We start from the raw sequence: 18,060 nt of genomic DNA on the forward strand, positions 1-18,060 counted from the left end.
CTGAGGTGTACTTCCCCTACTCTCTGAGTTGTTATGCAACGTCTTCTAATCAGTGGTTGGTGGTTAAAACCACTTTTTCTCTTTTTTGCTTCCTGTTTCCTTATCTCTTTTGTTTTCCAAACACCTTCATTGTTCTCTATTTGTTTCTGGATTCAGATACCAGATATCAATGTGTTACCTTGGGAGGATCCAAACCCAGAGCACACTATCTGTTTATCCAAACTCCACCTCACAGTTGTAGCAGTCTTCAGAAAAAACACTGACATTCTGAGACTACACTCTGGCACCAGTCCTGTTTTTGCAACCTCAGGGGGTTTCAGGCCTGCATAATTCATTATTGTGCCATAGCTGTCTGAAGTTATGTTACCTCCTAACAGTTACAATTTGTTCTTTCTTGGCTACTGAATTTTCTGTTCTGAGGAATGGGTTACTGGTGAAATAATAAGCCTGCTACAGTAAGAAAATAGTTTCCATTCTAAGCCACTGACACCTGCACAAAGCTGGCAATCTTCTGTTTTTTTTTTTTAATCCATTATTGTAACTTAAAAATTTTTTTCTTGAGATCAGGTTTTGTTTGACTGTAAAACTACTTCTACTCATAAAACTAAAGGTAATCATACTAATCTGTCAGTTTATCTACATTCTTCCTTCCGAGGGAATGAAGAAGCTTACAAAACCGAAGGAGGAAGGCAAGAAGGGCCCTGAGAAACATTTATCACATGCATGGGCTGTGGGGTAAGAAGAGCTTGCCAAGGATGAACACAGTTAAGATGCAAATATGGCAACAATCTAAAATGTAAAAGGATACTGGAGGATGAAAAACAAAATGTAAAAGGAGAAAATAGTTTCCTGGCTCAGGAAAAAGAAATTCACAAACTCAAGAGCAGTGCCTACATTCTGTGGGATTATCTAAAAGAGCTGGAGAAGAAAAGTCAAGTCACAGCTCATACCATCAGAAAGCAGAAGGTGGAGGGGCACCTAGGTGGCTCAGTTGTTAAGCATCTGCTTTTGGCTAGGGTCATGATCTCAGGGTCCTGGGATTGAGCCCTGCACTGGGCTCCTTCCTCAGTGGGAAGCCTGCTTCATTCTCTCCCACTTTCCCTGCTTGTATTCCCTCTCTCACTGTGCCTCTCTCTGTCAAATAAATAAATAAAATCCTTAAAAAATGTTATGAATCGTTAATTACTTGTTAAAATAAAACTTGCTAAGAAAGACAGAATAGCTAGTAAATAAGATTCTGGAGACTTCCCATGCCAACTCTTCTACTTACTAGCTGTGTAACTTTGGGCGAATTACTTAACAATTATGTCCTTCTGCTTGCTCTCTATAAAATGTGAATAATGAGTATGTACCTACTACGATGAACATGAGGACTACTGAATAACTACATCAAAAGCATTTAGAACAGCACCTGGCACATAGTGCTATGTATGTGTCAGCTGTTCTTTCCGAGCACATGGAGCTGCCTCCTTTGGTCCCCTGGGCATCTGTCTCTCAAGGATGGTTCTGGTGGTAGTTCCACCTTCAAGAAGTAGACATTTAATTCCTTTTTTTTCTTTTAAAGATGTGTTTATTTATTTGAGAGAGAGCACAAGTGGGGGGTGGCAGGGAGGGGGGCAAAGGGAGAGAGAAAGAATCTGAAGCAGACTCCCCACTGAGGGTGGAGTCTAACATGGGTCTTGATGTCATGATCCCGAGATCATGACTTAAGCCAAACAAGACTCAGAGGACCCTTAACCGACTGAGCCATCCGGGTGCCCTGAGACTTTAATTCTTAAGGTGACAGAGGTTTCCCCTTAGAATTCAGTCATTAAAGTGTTTACACTCAAGGCAGGAATCCATCAAAATCCTTGAGGAGAACACAGATGGCAACCTCTTCAATCTCAGCTGCTGCAACTTCTTCCCAGAAACATCGCCAAAGGCAAGGGAAACAAGGGCAAAAGGAACTACTGGGACTTCATCAAGATCAAAAGCTTCTGTACAGCAAAGGAAACAGTCAACAAAACCAAAAGACAATGGACAGAATGGGAGAAAATATTTGCAAATGACATATCAGATAAAGGGCTAGTATCCAAAATCTTTAAAAAACTTATCAAACTTGGGTCACCTGGGTAGCTCAGTGGGCTAAAGCCTCTGCCTTCGGCTCAGGTCATGATCCCAGGGTCCTGGGATGGAGCTCCACATTGGGATCTCTTCTCAGTGGGGAGCCTGCTTCCCTTTCTCTCTCTCTGCCTCTCTGCCTACCTGTGATTTTTGTCAAATAAATTTAAAAAAATCTTTAAAAAACAAAACAAAACAACTTATCAAACTCACCCAAAGAACAAATAATCCAGTCAAGAAACGGCCGGGGTGGTGGTGGTGGTGGTGGTGGTGGTGGTGGTGGTGCCTGGGTGGCTCAATTGTTAAGAAGCGTCTGCCTTCAGCTCAGGTCATGATCCCAGAGTCTTGGGATCAAGCCCCACATCGCGCTCCCTGCTCAGTGGGAAGCCTGCTTCTCCCTCTCCCACTCCCCCTGCTTGTGTTCCCTCTCTCACTCTTTATGTGTCAAACAAATAAATAAAATCTTAAAAAAAAAAAAGAAGAAGAAGAAGAAGAAGAAGAAATGGCCAGAAGACATGAACAGACATTTCTGGAAAAAAGACATCTAAATGGCCAACAGACACATGAAAAAGTGCTCAACATCACTCGCCATCAGGGAAATGCAAATCAAAACCACAGTGTGGTGAGTTACCACCTCACACCAGTCAGAATGGCTAAAATTAACAAGTCCGGAAAGGACAGATGTTGACCAGGATGTGGAGAAAGGGGAACCCTCCTACACTGTTGGTGGGAATGCAAGCTGGTGCAGCCACTCTGGAAAACAGCATGGAGGTTCCTCAAAAAGTTGAAAATAGAGCTACACTATGACCCAGCAATCACATTACTGGGTATTTACCCTAGAGATACAAATGTAGTGATCCAAAGGGGCACGTGCACCCTAATGTTTATAGCAGCAATATCCACAATAGCCAAACTATGGAAAGAACCTGTAAGTCCATCAACAGATGAATGGATAAAGATGTGGTATCTATATATGATGGAATACTATGAAGCCATCAAAACCCCCGAAATCCTGCCATTTGCAATGACATGGATGGAACTAGAGAGTATTATGCTGAGCGAAATAAGTCAATCAGAGACAGACATTTATCATGTGATCTCTCTGATATGAGGAATTTGAGAGGCAGGGCAGGGGATGTTAGGAATAGGGGGAAAATATGAAACAAGACGGGACCGGGAAGGGAGACAAACCATAAAAAACTCTTAAAATAAACTGAGGCCTGCTGATGGCTGGGTTATGGACATTGGGGAGGGTATGTGCTATGAATTGAGTACTGTGAATTATGTAAGACTGATGATTCACAGACCTGTACCCCTGAAGCAAATAATACACCATATGTTAATTTTTAAAAAGTTCACATTCTGTTTCTCACTTTTATAAAATTCTTTTTCAAAATGAGACAGATTATTACAAATAAAAAAGAATAATGCATTAGTCTGTCTCAGGACAGCATTATATCCATTAACCTGTGTGACTAATTCTTTTTACACTGATGAAGTAAAACTGTCCAAACAACAGACATTCATCCTTACTGGAATAGACACAAATTCTGGGCGTGGATTTGCCTTCTGTGCTCAGAATGCTTCTGCCAGCACCAGTGGACTCATAGGGTGCCTTATCTACCTTCCTGACATACCACACCACATTTTGTCTGATCAAGGAATTCACTTCTTAACAAAGGAAGTGAAGCAATGGGCTCATAACCATGGAATTAAATGGTTTTACCACCCCATCACCTAGAAGCAACTGGCATAACTGAAAGGTGAAATGGCTTACCAAAATCTCAGTTACAGTGTCAGTTGAGAGATAATACCCTGAAACAAAGGGGTTCTGTATATGTTTTGACTCAGAGATTAATATATATGGTGCTGTCTCCTTCATAGCCAGAATAGTCTAGAAATCAGAGGTGGAAGTAGAAGTGGGCCCTCTCAAAATTACACCTAGTAACCCACTTGCAGAATTTTTACTCTCTATCCTGGCAACTGTGAGCTCTACTGGTTTGGAGATCATTGTCCTCAAGTGGGGGAATGCTTCCACCAGGAACAACACCAGTGGTTCTTTCCTGAACTGGAAGATGAGATTGTCACCTGGACATTTAAGTTCCATATACTATGGAACCAACAGGCCAGAAACAAGGTAAGTGGTGTGTTAACTTACTGACTGGAGCGATTATCCTGATTACCAAGGGAGATTTGAGTTACTACATGATGGCAGCAAGGAGGAACTTTTCTAGGACTTAGATGTTCTGGGGTACTACTTAGTTCTTCCTTCTCCAATAATAAGGGTCAACAGAAAACTACATAGCAACAACAATAATTTAAAAAGGCGAACATAAGGACCCATACCCTTTGGGTGTGAAGGTTTGGGTCATTCCACAAGATAAAAAAACCAGAGCAACTGAAATTCTGGCTGAGGCCAAGAAAAAGATGGACTGAGTACTTGAAAAAGGAAGGCAAAGATAACAATTACAACCTCACGACCAATTACAGAAACTGCACATATTCTCTTTGCTTGTTATATTCATTATATTATTATTTTATATTCACTACCCATTTTCTTCTTCCTGATTTTTAGTTTATATTCAAGTTGTTGGTTGTGAATTTTACAATTTAGTCCTTAGGAAATGAATGGGACTATGAATGAACTTGAGGAATAATTAATATAGTCATCGATATAAACAATGACTGTTGGAACTATGTTTCATTGTATTTTTAGGAAATGGTGAATACTTGTATGATGGACCTTCTTAGGTAGAAATATAAAAGCTCTTTGTCAATGTACAAGTGTTCACAGGTAGTAGAAAGGTACATATGGAAGCTGAATAATCAAAGGGTTGCACCTTGTCAGTTATTAATTTATTGCCTCTCAGCTCCAAATATATCCTTCTTGTCTGTTTTATGAAAATGAATTTGGGTCTTGTAAATGTTTTCCTTTACCAGCTGGCACAGAATTAAATTTTGTCATAGATGATGCTGGGGAGATCCTAGAGGAGGAAAGGAATTTTCTTTCTGGTTCTAGATTGTTGCCTTGGCAGCCTCCCGAGACATTTCCAGTGTTCATATCCCACAGTGCATGGTGGCCAGCAATTTGGCAAAAGCCTCTCCTCCTTGTGTGGTTTTGTAGTTGAATGAGAAATTACCCCATGAACAACTTTCCTTGGCATCCCGAAGGGTGGATCTCTGGGAAGTTACAGAGAGTGAATTTCCAGCATCAGTGACTTCTGCCATTCAGTGACCCATGGTTGTGCCCCCTTCAATAAAGTCTGGATATCTGCTCTGGGAGATGGTGGCTCATTCTTGGACACTCTATCTCAGTTCTAGTGGCAGTAGCTGCTCTTTATATCTGCTATTCCTATATTCTTTAGGGTTCTCTTTATATCTTCCTAGTCAATTCCTTGCTATTCTAACTCCCTGTTATAATTAATACTTCTTTAAACTTTTCCTGTTCAAATTACTTCATGTTTTCTGTCCCCTAAGAGGATCATGACTGACTCACATATCTACAATGTTAATACTAATGCTAAATAACCCTATTATTAAAACCAGATAATGATATTACAAGAAAGGAAAACTGCAGACCAATATGTCTCATGAACATAAAAGCAATAATCTTCAATAGACGATTAATAAATCAAATCCAAGAGTGTATAAAAATAATTATATACCATGACTAAAAGAGATTTATTCTAAATATGCTGGGATTCTTCAATATGAAAATCAATTAATGCAATCCATCTCATCAACAGGTTGAAGAAGAAAAATCATATGATCACATGGATAAATGCAGAAAAAGCATTTGGTACAATCCACACCCATTCATGATAAAAACTCCCAGCAAAACTAGGAATAGAACAGAAATTCCTCAATTTCATAAAGAATATCTATTAAAAAAACTATAGCTAGCTGAGAAATAGGATGCTTTCTCTCTAAGATCCAGAACAAGGCAAGGATGTCCTCTCTTACCACTCCTATTCAATACCATACTGGAAGTTCTATTTAATGTAATAAGACAAGACAAGAAAGTGAAAAATATACAGACTGGGAAGGAAGAAACAAAACTGTCTTTGTTCATAGATAAGATGATTGCTTAACATAGAAAATCCCAAAGAATCAGGGCACCTAGGTAGGGCAGTCAGTTGAGTGTCTGACTCTTGGTTTCCACTCCAGTAGGTTTCCAATCTGGTTGTAATCTTGGGGGTCATGGAATGGAGTCCAGAATCAGGCTCCATACTCAGCGCAGAGTCTGCTCTGCTTAGGATTCTCTCCCCATCTCCCTCTGCCCTTCTCCCATGCACACACATGTACACATGCATCATGTACCTTTCCTCTCTCTCACAAATAAATAAATCTTTTTTAAAAAAAGAAAATCCCAAAGAATCAACAAAGAGCATCTTGGAATTAATAAGCAATTACAATAAGATCACAAGATATGAGGTCAATATACAAAAGCCAATTGCCTTCCTAAATACCAGCAATGAATATCTGGAATTTGAAATGCAAAAAATACAATGTAATTTATATTTGCACCCAAAACTTTAAATATTTAGACATAAATCTAAGAAAATATGTACAGGATCTATGCGAGGAGAACTACAAAACTCTGATTAAATAAATCAAAGAAGATCTAAATAAACAGCTATCCCAGGTTCCTTGATAGGAGGACTTGATATATTTGTCAGTCTTCCCCAATTTAACCTATAGATTTAATGCAATTCCAACCAAACTCCCAGCAAGTTATTTGGTGGTTATCAACAAACTGATTCTAAAGTTTATATGGAAAGCCAAAGATCCAGAATAACACAATACTAAAGAAAAACAAAGTCAGAGGACTGATACTAATCAGATTTAAGATTTACTATACAGCAATCAAGATACCATGGTACTGATGAAAGGATAGACAAATTGATAAGTAGAGCAGAAGAGAGAACCCAAGCATAGACCCACACAAATGTAGTCAACTCATCATTGACAAAGGAGCAAAGGCAATTCAATGGAGGAAGTATAGTCTTTTCAACAAATGATGCTGGAACTGGACATCCATATGCAAAAAAAAAAAAAAAAAAAAGGAATCTAGACACACAACTTCTACTCTTCACGAAAAATTAATTAATGTTACACTTAAATGTAAACATGAGATTATGTAACTTCTAGAATATAAGAGGAGAAAATCTAGATGACTATGGGTTTGGTGAAGAGTTTCTAAGTATGATGCCAAAATCATGATCTGTGAAAGAAAAACTGGTAAGTTGGAGTTTACTAAAATCAGAAACTTCTGTTTGATAAAAGACACTCTTAAAAGAGTGAAGAGAAAGAATGGGAGAAAATATTTGCAAAACATGTATCTGAGAAGGAATTTGTAGCTAAACTACACAAAGAACTCTTAGAACTCAGCAATAAGAGATTAAGTAATCCAATGAAAAAATGAACAAAGATCTAGACACCTAGCCAAAGAAGATATACAAATAAGCATATGAAAGATGCTCAGCATCAGATGTCATTAAAGAATTTCAAATTAAAACAACAATGAAATTTTACTACATACCTATTAGAATGGCAAAATCCAAAAAACAGAAAATACCAAACACTGGTGAGGATGAGAGGCAACAAGAACATATTCCTTGCTTGTGCGAATGCAAAATGGTAAACCAATTTGGGAGATGGTTTGGCAGTTTCTTACAATACATAATCTTACCATACAATCCAGCAATCACACTCCTAGATATTTATGCAATTGAAAACTTAAATCCACACAAAAACCTGCACACGAATGTTTACAGCAGCTTTATTCATAATCACCAAAACCTGGAAGCAACCACGATGCCCTTCATATATCCATACAATGGGATATTATTCAACAATAAAAAATGATCAAGTCACAAAAAGACGTGGAGAAACCTTAAATGTATATTGCTAAGTGAAAGAAGCCAGCCTGAAAAGTCTACATATGGTATAATTGCAAGTACATAACATTTTGGCAAAGGCAAAACCATAGAGTCGTTTAAAAAAAATCAGCAGTGTCAAGAGTTTTGAAGCAAGAGGGAGAGATGAATAGGTAAAGCACAAGGGATTTTGGGGGGGTAGTGTAACTATTCTGAATGAAACTGTAATGGTAAACACAAGGCATTATGCATTTGTCAAAACCCATAGAACTGTGTAACACAAAGAATGCCTTAATATAAACTATGAACTATAGTTAATAATAGTATCAACTTTTTTCATTAATTTTAACAAATGTATCACACTGATGCAATAGGGTAGTAGGGTATATTGGGGAGGGGTGAGGGTATACTAAACTGTATGTAGTATGTGCTCAATTATTCTATAAATCTGAAACTATACTTTTAAAACTATTTAAAAAACAAACTAATATCAAAGGGATCAAAAGAAACAACCTTTTTTTGGTCTAATTACGAAGGTAGTAAATATGCCTTTATGTCATATCAGAGTGATTTCAAACAAATTAATATACGGAAAGTATAAAGTTTTTATTATATTATACTTTGCTACTCTTCTTGACCTTAATATAGTCTTAGGTACAGAGCAAGAGATTCAGTCTGTAAACAGCAAAACATATTTCTTTGAAAATCATCCACTAATACACTTTCCTTTGTCCACTGGAGATATTAAATTCCTTCTTAGAAATGCCATGTCAACTATCTTTTTAAAGTTTCTAAAATGTATGTTTTCCAATGTTTTGGTCTTATTGGTCTTACTTAATCAATCTTTGATGCTCCGGGATGTGAACAAATTATGTTATGTTCCCCACCTCCACAAGCAAGTAATAATACTTTCACCTCTAGTCTTCATAATACGATTTTTGTTTGAAGTTTATGTGCAAGATTTAGCTCCATAAACACGGATGGAAACACAGCTCTGACAAGTAACATCAACATCAGGACTAAAAGTCCCAGGACTACAAACCACTGCAGAGGAAAAAACATGGAGTACATTATTATCATTTCGGTTAGAGGTATTTTATACCAGTAATATAAATCTGCCTTCAGTATCACACTGTTTCTATACTTATGTTACACTGAGTAATATTCAGCCAATTAAGTTGTGGAAGATTATTTGTGAGTTTGAAACATTTTAATTTGATGATCTTAAAGGTAGGAGAAAGTTGGAATCTTATTTTTTCAATATCAGCATTTTACAGTATCTTCTGTAATGTCCCATTTATGAGTTCCTATTTCTAGTTTTCTAGTTTCTGTTTCCAATTCTGTTTTCTAGATAGCATTATTCTGTTTTTTTCCGTCGTAGCATAGCAGCTTAACTCAGAACACTATAAAAATGTTTTATAACACAGAAGAGTGCATTAGGAAGAATTAATACACATAAAAATGATTATATTTAGAAATTTGGTCTTTGACGTTTTACTTCCCTTTAACTAAATATAACGTATTGTGAAAGAATCACTACATTCAATTATCTTAAGGGAATTAATAATCTATTCTTGACTATATAACCTAAATAATTAGATATTTAAATTTTATAATTACCGCAACAGCTAGCGCAATTACTGTGTAGACCTTCATTTTTTCCAAAGCCTGGACGACAGCTATCCATACGTACTACTTGAAAACTGTGGTCCACAAAATGCATAGCTGGTATAGTTTTATTAAAGTCGTGGTAGTAAATATATGCTTGGCTCCGGAAAAATTCTTCTATCCGATCTCTTGCCTAAGATTTTAAAATACCAGAAGTACAATTACTGAATTGTGAACCAAATTTATCCTCCAGTATCAGAGGCAATGAAACATAGTAATAAGCATGTCATGCTTTATCCAACAGATGAATTCCTGAAAAGTTGTGTGTTAATACTAAAATTAGTCTAGTCTTGACCTTATCAATTATTGTCAATTCATATGTACAATAGTTAAGAAAAATTAAATTGAGGTTTAAATAATTTGCAGCATGTCTATTTCATGTGTGGATAACGGAGAGTTCATTATTTCTAATTCCAAAGAGGCAAGCCAAATGGAAACCAAAACTGTTCTCTAATCAATATTACAAACCAGTGATGTAAATTTTATTTTTTGAACACAGAGTTTAATAATAACTAATACTAACTTAGTGCTTTCCATACGCCATGCATAATATTAAGGGTATGGGCTCGGGAACTAGGTCAGGAGAGTAAAGGGATTTTTTAGACTATGCCCTTAGCCTCTGAGAATGGCAGAGGGGAAGCAACTATTATGACCAGCAGAGACACAATTTTGGAAGAACTACTGTTTAACCTAGGATTACATGGTTGTGGGGCTGGGGCTGTTCTTCAAGCTGCTGCTTAGTTACCCTCTGGGAAACAAAAACCAGAGATCCATCCTTCCAACATAGAAAAAATACATATTACTAACTTGGGGAGCTATCTATTATTCTAGATGTATTATTCCAAAACAAAACATCTTGATAAAGCCAAGACTCTCTGCTTAAAAAACTGAAATAAAAAATCAATAATACTTTATATTTTTAAAAACAGTAATTTAAATCTACTTGCTTAGAATGTCTACTATTAATATTCACAACATGGAAAAATCAATTTTTGAAGAAATGTTTAATAAGAAAGTATTTACAAAAATTTTTACATAGTTTATTAATTATTTAAATACTTCCCCCCTACATTGAAATTCTCACCTGGAGGATATTATGATTAGTTATATCTTCACAGTCAGCAGAATCATTGCATGCACCTTTCCACCCTGGTGCAAAAGGATTAACTGGAGAGGAAAAAAAATGATATCGTCACAAAAGAATTCTAAAACGTTCCATCCATTCCAATAAAGCTTTGAATGCTGAATTCAGTATGTATGCATGCATGTGTTTAATCTATCTAATCCTAGTAATAAAGTGCACAATTTGAATGACTTATACATTATGATTTCACTCCATCTGGGGGCTAATCAAAGTAACTACAAGGCTTTAAAATAAATGGAAATCAATTTTGTTTGGTTCCTCTCTTTTATTAAGTTCTTCTCAAAAATACAATTTAAATTTTCAGGAATTTATAAGTTAAATATTAGCTGCATAGAATTTATAAAATGATAGTGACTTCTAAAAGATAAACAACAATATTGGGGTGCCTGTTTGGCTCAGTCTGTACAGCATGTAATTCTTGATCTCAAGGTTGTGAATTCAAACCTCACAGTGAGCATGGAGCCTACTTAAAAAAATAAATTAAAAAAAAAGGTAAGTAACAATATATCATTGTTTAAAGTAAATAATTAATATATTAAAATTTAAAACCTTAATCAGGCTGGAACCAACAGTATACTTTAGTGCTTAACAAATATTTAAGGCCTATTTGTAAGATATCTCACATTAAAGAAATGTTAAATTTTTTTTCTTACCTTGAAAGGCTATAAATAGTTCATGTACAAGGCCATGTTTTGGAATTTTAACAAAATGGCATTTATATGATGGTTCTACGACATGGCATGACAAATCAGAGATTAAATTATCCAAGATTTTCTTCAGCACTCTAAAAAGCAGGTCATTGTATCTTCCTTCACAAGACTTTGTGGTAAAACGTACAGCCATCTGATATGAATAATCAGGTTCCCGATAGGCTGTAAAAAATGATGAGAATAAAAACAATTGTGCTTACCATTGTGCTACTAAACAATTTGCAAATAATATGTAATATTAAATCTCATTAATCTTGCAAATTAGCATAGAAACTTATCTAGTAAGTTTTATGTTTGTCCTAAAAATATATACAAAACTAATAACTTTAATGAAAAAAAGTTGTTTTCTGAGAACACAGGCAGCAACCTCTTCGACCTCAGCTGCAGCAACTTCTTCCCAGAAACATTGCCAAAGGCAAGGGAAACAAGGGCAAAAAGCAACTACTGGGACTTCATCAAGATCAAAAGCTTTTGCATAGCAAAGGAAAACAGTCAAAAAAACCAAAAGACTACTGACAGAATGGGAGAAGATATTTGCAAATGACATATCAAATAAAGGACTAGTATCCAAAATCTATAAAGAACTTAATCAAACTCAACACCCAAAGAACAAATAATCCAATCAAGAAATGGCCAGAAGACATGAACAGACATTTCTGCAAAGAAGACATCCAGATGGCCAACAGACACATGAAAAAGTGTTCAACGTCAGGGAAATACAAATCAAAAGCACAATGCGATATCACCTCACACCAGTCAGAATGGCTAAAATTAACAAGTCAGGAAAGGACAGATGTTGACCAGGATGCGGAGAAAGGGGAACCCTCCTACACTGTTGGTGGGAATGCAAGCTGGTGCAGCCACTCTGGAAAACAGCCTGGAGGTTCCTCAAAATGTTGAAAATAGAACTGCCCTATGACCCAGTAATTGCACTACTGGGTATTTACCCTAAAGATACAAACGTAGTGATCCAAAGGGGCACGTGCACCCGAATGTTTATAGCAGCAATGTCCACAATAGCCAAACTATGGAAAGAACCTAGATGTCCATCAACAGATGAATGGATCAAGAAGATGTGGTATATATACACAATGGAATACTATGCAGCCATCAAAAGAAATGAAATCTTGCCATTTGCGACAACATGGATGGAACTAGAGCGTATCATGCTTAGCGAAATAAGTCAAGCAGAGAAAGACAACTATCATATGATCTCCCTGATATGAGGAAGTGGTGATGCAACATGGGGGCTTAAGTGGGTAGAAGAAGAATCAATGAAACAAGATGGAATTGGGAGGGAGACAAAACATAAGTGACTCTTAATCTCACAAAACAAACTGAGGGTTGCTGGGGGGAGGGGGGTTGGGAGAAGGGAGTGGGATTATGGACATTGGGGAGGGTGTGTCCTTTGATGAGTGCTGTGAAGTGTGTAAACCTGCTGATTCACAGACCTGTACCCCTGAGGATAAAAATATATGTTTATAAAAAATTAAAAATTAAAAAAAAAGAAATAAAAATAAAAATAAAAATAATTTTAAAAACTAGTATGGTACTGCCACAAAAATATACACAGAGATCAACAGAACAGAAAAGAACAGAAAACCCAGAAATAAACCCACAACTATATGGTCAATTTTGACAAAGCAGTAAAGAATACGTAAAAAAGAAAAAAGAAAAAGCTTGTTTTCATCTGATACATTATCTACTCAGTACAAGAGAAGAAATGGCTGGATATATAGATAAGTTAACAGTATCAGAAACAGTAAGATGGGGGAATGTCTTAATTTGCAGAAAGTGTTATTGTTGTCAGTATAGTCCAATGAAAAGGATGATCAATTTGCTTTTACAGAATTAAACATCAGTTTTGAATGACCTGGCAAAATTTTGGTAAAGTAGATTGTACTTGCATACCTAGATGGTGGTAAGTGAGAGGTTAAAAGAGGATATTTAGGACATACTATCTAGATGTCAATTTATGAGTTTGCATGGTCAAATATGCCAAAATACTCCGTAAGTCATAATAATTATATATAATAGGCTCATTTTCACTAAATTAAGAAACTATACACTTAATTCTTATCCAAACTAAATGTATAAATTAAAATGTGCCCATATTCTTACCAAAGATCATAAAGTCGTATCTCTGCTTTACTACTGTTTCTTCTTGAGTTTCTGCTTTGACAGTCTTATAAGAAAGAGTACATGAGTAAAGTCCAGACAAAGCCTCCTGAAAATCTTCCATCTTCAGCTTTCCTGTTTTAGTTATATTTATTTGATTATTTTCTAAACAGAAATAGTAAATTACTTGGTTATTTAACATATAACAATTCAAACATTATTTAGTAAATGGGATTATAAATAAACACAAAACTTAAAAAATTAATGGACTATTTAACTTCAAGAATTAAAAAAAATATGGGGTGCCTGGGTGGCTCAGTGGGTTAAAGCCTCTGCTTTTAGCTCAGGGCATGATCTCAGGGTCCTGGGTCTCTGCTCAGCAAGTAGCCTGCTTCCTCCTCTCTCTCTGCCTGCCTCTCTGCCTACTTGCGATCTCTGTCAAATAAATAAATAAAATCTTTTAAAAAAACAAAAAAAATATTAATTCTGTTATCTCTATGGAAAACCACATAAGTACACTTTTAAAATATATTTTGGTTTTCTTTAATTCATTTCTTGGCCTCTAATTTCTTTTTTTTTTTTTAAAGATTTTATTTATTTATTTGACAGACAGAGATCACAAGTAGGCAGAGAGGCAGGCAGAGAGAGAGGAGGAAGCAGGCTCCCCGCTGTGCAGAGAGCCCGATGCAGGGCTCGATCCCAGGACCCTGAGATCATGACCTGAGCCGAAGGCAGAGGCTTAACCCACTGAGCCACCCAGGCACCCCGTTGGCCTCTAATTTCGTTTGCTTTATGCTGGTAATTTAGTAAATGAGATTAAGGCACCCCTTAAAAGATTTTTTAAAAATTTGTTTGACAGAGAGAGTGAGAGAGCACAAGCAGGGGGAGTGCAAGAGGGAGAAGCAGGCTCCCTGCTAAGCAGGGAGCTGGACTTGTGACGCTGGGATCATGACCTGAGCAAAAGGCAGACAGACACTTAACTGATTGAGACACCCAGGTTCTCCAAATAAAAGGTTTTATAAAAACTTTTGAACTAATATAGCTCTGGGACGTAGGATAAAAAAATTATTGCTTCATCTTTTTTAATAAAGAGCAAATAAGGCACAGACCAAAATAGAACATGATTTACTCTAAGTATGGAGCAGGTGAAACTGCAGTTAAAATTAAATTTCAGTTTGTTCATCCTAATAAGTCACAGTGCTTTTCTTTAAATAAAAGTCCCTATCATTTAACAAAATAACTAAGATCAAATAAATTACCTGTTAATGGCTTTTCATTAGGCCCGATCCATGAGTAGGTGGGGTCCACTGTTTCTTTTTTAGCACGTTTAAAATCCATACAGGCAAGGATTGGGCTACTGTGATGTAATTTTACATATATTTTTACTGCGACAAAATAAAATGTAAAACAAAATTAAGAAATACACTTCCTGCCATTTTGTCCCAAAGACATACTGATTAGCTCTTTTTGGATTTATTTTAAAAATCAGCATATCATTATAACACTTAAAATGTTAATATAAATTTCTTCTCCTATAAGTTTTTAAAACTCTAGGCTGATAGTATTCTTTAACTATAGTTTTGTTTATAAAATGTACATAATTATAGTTTTGCTTATAAAAATGTACATAGTATATTTAATTCATTTTAATGTACAAATTCAGAACTCACTTGAATCACAATTCTTTGAAGGGTTAGTAGAATTGATTTAGAGATCAGAAAAGGAAACTATTCTCAAGATAATCACTGTCATCCCTAAGAGGAACTTGATATTTAAGTATAAACCTCCTCTTTTGGGAACAATAATTAAGCCTATGTGGGGGCATACTAGAAAGATTTTCTGCAGTTACCTATTCTGTTCGGATCTGGTAGAGGCACTTTGAACCCACGCAGTCCCACAAGATACTGATTTTAAGTCTACTGAATACCAGTATACAAAGAAGATACAGTCCCACAATTTGGGGGCGGGGGGTGGGAAAAAGGGGAAGGGCTCCAAACATGGAGAGATCCCAAACATGACAAATGCTGTGAACTGGCCCCAAATTATCTAAAGTTAGCCGCGTGACCAATTTTCCTTGGGGAGTGCCGCTAAGTGTCATCACCGTGATAAACGACATTTGAGTTGAGCCTTAAAGGATGTGTAGGAGCTCCAAGTAGAGGGACCTGCAGCCCTGGAAATCACTCTGTGCGGGCCCTGCGCGCTGCAAAGCAGCAGAGACACCCGGAAGTGAGGTGGCATCAGAGAAAGATCTGGATTGAAGCCCAGCTCCTTATGAGATGTGCGGCTTTAGCCCAGGGGATAACACTAAGGCATCCCTGTAAGGATGAAATGATGCGAGGGCGAAGCACCAGGTGGACGGCCAGTGAGCTCTCTCTCCCTTTCCCTTCGCTGGAAGAACACTAAGCAGGTCCACTGCACACCCGGGTCTTCTGATAAGACTCTGCGGGCGAAGAGGTCCTTAGTACCTGGGTGTCCCGGCTTGCCATAAATGAGGCCTTTCCCGGTACGTTCAGAAGAACGCTGCCATCCAGCTGTGGAAGAAAGAAACCACTGACTTTTTAGGTCGAAGGGGAGCGGGGGGCACAGAGTAGGGCAGGGCGCCGCGAAGCAGAGGGGGCAGAACTGGGAAGAGGGGCCAGGCGGGTGGAGGGGGACCGGGCAGGCGGGAGGAGCCCCACCTCCAGTGAGGTACCAGAGCACCGCGGAGAGTAGGACCCACGCTCGCATCACGGCTCAGGGGCTAGCTTCGCGGGAGGCGTCGAGGGTCGGGCTCTTTCCTACCTCAGCCCAGGCCCAGCGCCTCCCCATCTCTCCTCCACAGAGCGGAGCAAACCGCCGGGGTCAGCTCCCCTACCCGTCCGTCGCTACAGCCGGAGCGGACGCGCAGGAGAGCGCGTGCGCGCTCCGCCGCCTCGAGAGCGGGGGCAGGGCGGGCGCGTGCTGGGCCTGATCACTGGAGGCGAGCGCCCCGCCCCCTTTCGCGCGCATGCGCCCACCCTTGTGCGAGTGCCTCGCGCTTGGCGCCATTTTCCCGCGCTCTCTGTGATTTCGTTCTTTGAGTAGCACCCCCCTAGCCCTGAGAGAAGGAAAGAGTAATGTTAAGGAAGACAACCCTTCGCGGTTCGGTTATTTCCTTTTTTGTAGGCTGAAGACGTCCAGGAGAGGAACAGTGTGGATCCCATGTAGGACAATGGGGTAAGGCACGGAAGGGTGCAATTACATTAGAACTGGAGGGAGGGAGAAGCGTGTTAAGAATTTACTCCTTACAGGAAGCAAAGAGCCTGCGGGAATTTCTGGTGCCTTGCTTCTCACGAATTCTGCCTAAAGTTGTGTGCAACATCTTTTCCAAACTCTTCCACCCAATTTTTACCTAACTGCATTTTCTGCCCCCCCCGCCCCAACGAAGAACCTGAAGAACCACTCGTGCGCCAACAAGGCGTCCCCACCCTTTCGCACGCTAGAGGAACATTGAACCTTTAATTTTCCACATCGAGTATGAGACGGCGTTGGGAGACCCCCCACCCCATGCAAATTTGCTTAGGGTCGTGAAGTAACCTTGCCTTTGAAAAGGGGCCCAATCGAAAGGCAAGATTCCCCCAAGTCTGCTTTTCCTGTGGGGACGGATGACAGATGAGTAAAGATCACAGAGGTCGGAAAGAGACCATGCCCGGGTCTTCTATGGTTCTTTCTTGGCGACCAGTTTGGCAGCCTGTTTGTTGTCTATTTCTTAGCAGCGGGACACCCTCAGGGGTGGTTTTGAGTAGGCCGGTGGGTAAAGAAACCAAGGTTCAGACAGGGTGCAGAATGATTATTTTGGGTGAGATCAAGAGTTTTCAGTTTTATTTCCTTTGAGCCAAGTCAGTACTTGGACTATCTCAGATGGTCCAGGAGCAAACTTTGTCAGTGATTTCATTTTTAGTCACTGTTAATTATACCTACGTAGCTTAAGCCATGAGATGTGATTCAGTGAGTCAGATCCACCCATGTCGGTTACTGTGTCTAGATTCATGGTTTAGTCTCAACTGTTCTCTTCCTTCTTGAGGTGGTGATGATGAAGACAAATTTAGGGATTATCTTTAATTCCCTAGCAGTTTGACATTTCAGTTTTAGTCAAAGTACATTATAATCCACAGTGGGTTTTTTTAAAATTAGTTTCCCAGTTATTAGAAGCAATCGATTCTTATAAATACTGTGTAATAAACTTTGAATACTGTGACATGAGACTTAACCAAATGAGTAGTAGTAGTAGTTTGTTGAAAGTACCCCTCCATTCTTTTAAAATAAACTTCTAATTTTAGAACAGTTGGGTGGCTCAGTCCTTAAGCATCTGCTTTGGGCTCAGGTCATGATCTCAGGGTTCTGGGAGAGAGCCCCACATCCGGCTCCCTGCTCAGTGGGAAGCCTGCTTCTCCATCTCCCATTCCCTCTGCTTGTGTTCCCT

At 38.4% G+C, this 18,060-nt stretch overlaps 1 protein-coding gene across 1 annotated transcript; it reads right to left on the reverse strand.

Annotated features, from left to right (window-relative positions):
* Positions 1–8,928: 8,928 nt before the first annotated feature.
* On the reverse strand, positions 8,929–16,346 carry ZPBP2 (zona pellucida binding protein 2). Its single transcript, XM_059380860.1, has 8 exons — positions 16,298–16,346; positions 16,085–16,150; positions 14,879–15,004; positions 13,623–13,784; positions 11,445–11,663; positions 10,732–10,814; positions 9,600–9,780; positions 8,929–9,023 (listed from the first exon to the last, which is right to left on the reverse strand). The coding sequence occupies exons 1-8, from the start codon at positions 16,344–16,346 to the stop codon at positions 8,929–8,931; spliced, it is 981 nt and encodes a 326-aa protein (XP_059236843.1).
* Between the last annotated feature and the right edge of the window lie 1,714 nt (positions 16,347–18,060).

The sequence above is a fragment of the Mustela nigripes genome, chromosome 16 (genome assembly GCF_022355385.1).
Source record: "Mustela nigripes isolate SB6536 chromosome 16, MUSNIG.SB6536, whole genome shotgun sequence".
Classification (NCBI taxonomy): Eukaryota; Metazoa; Chordata; class Mammalia; order Carnivora; family Mustelidae; genus Mustela; species Mustela nigripes.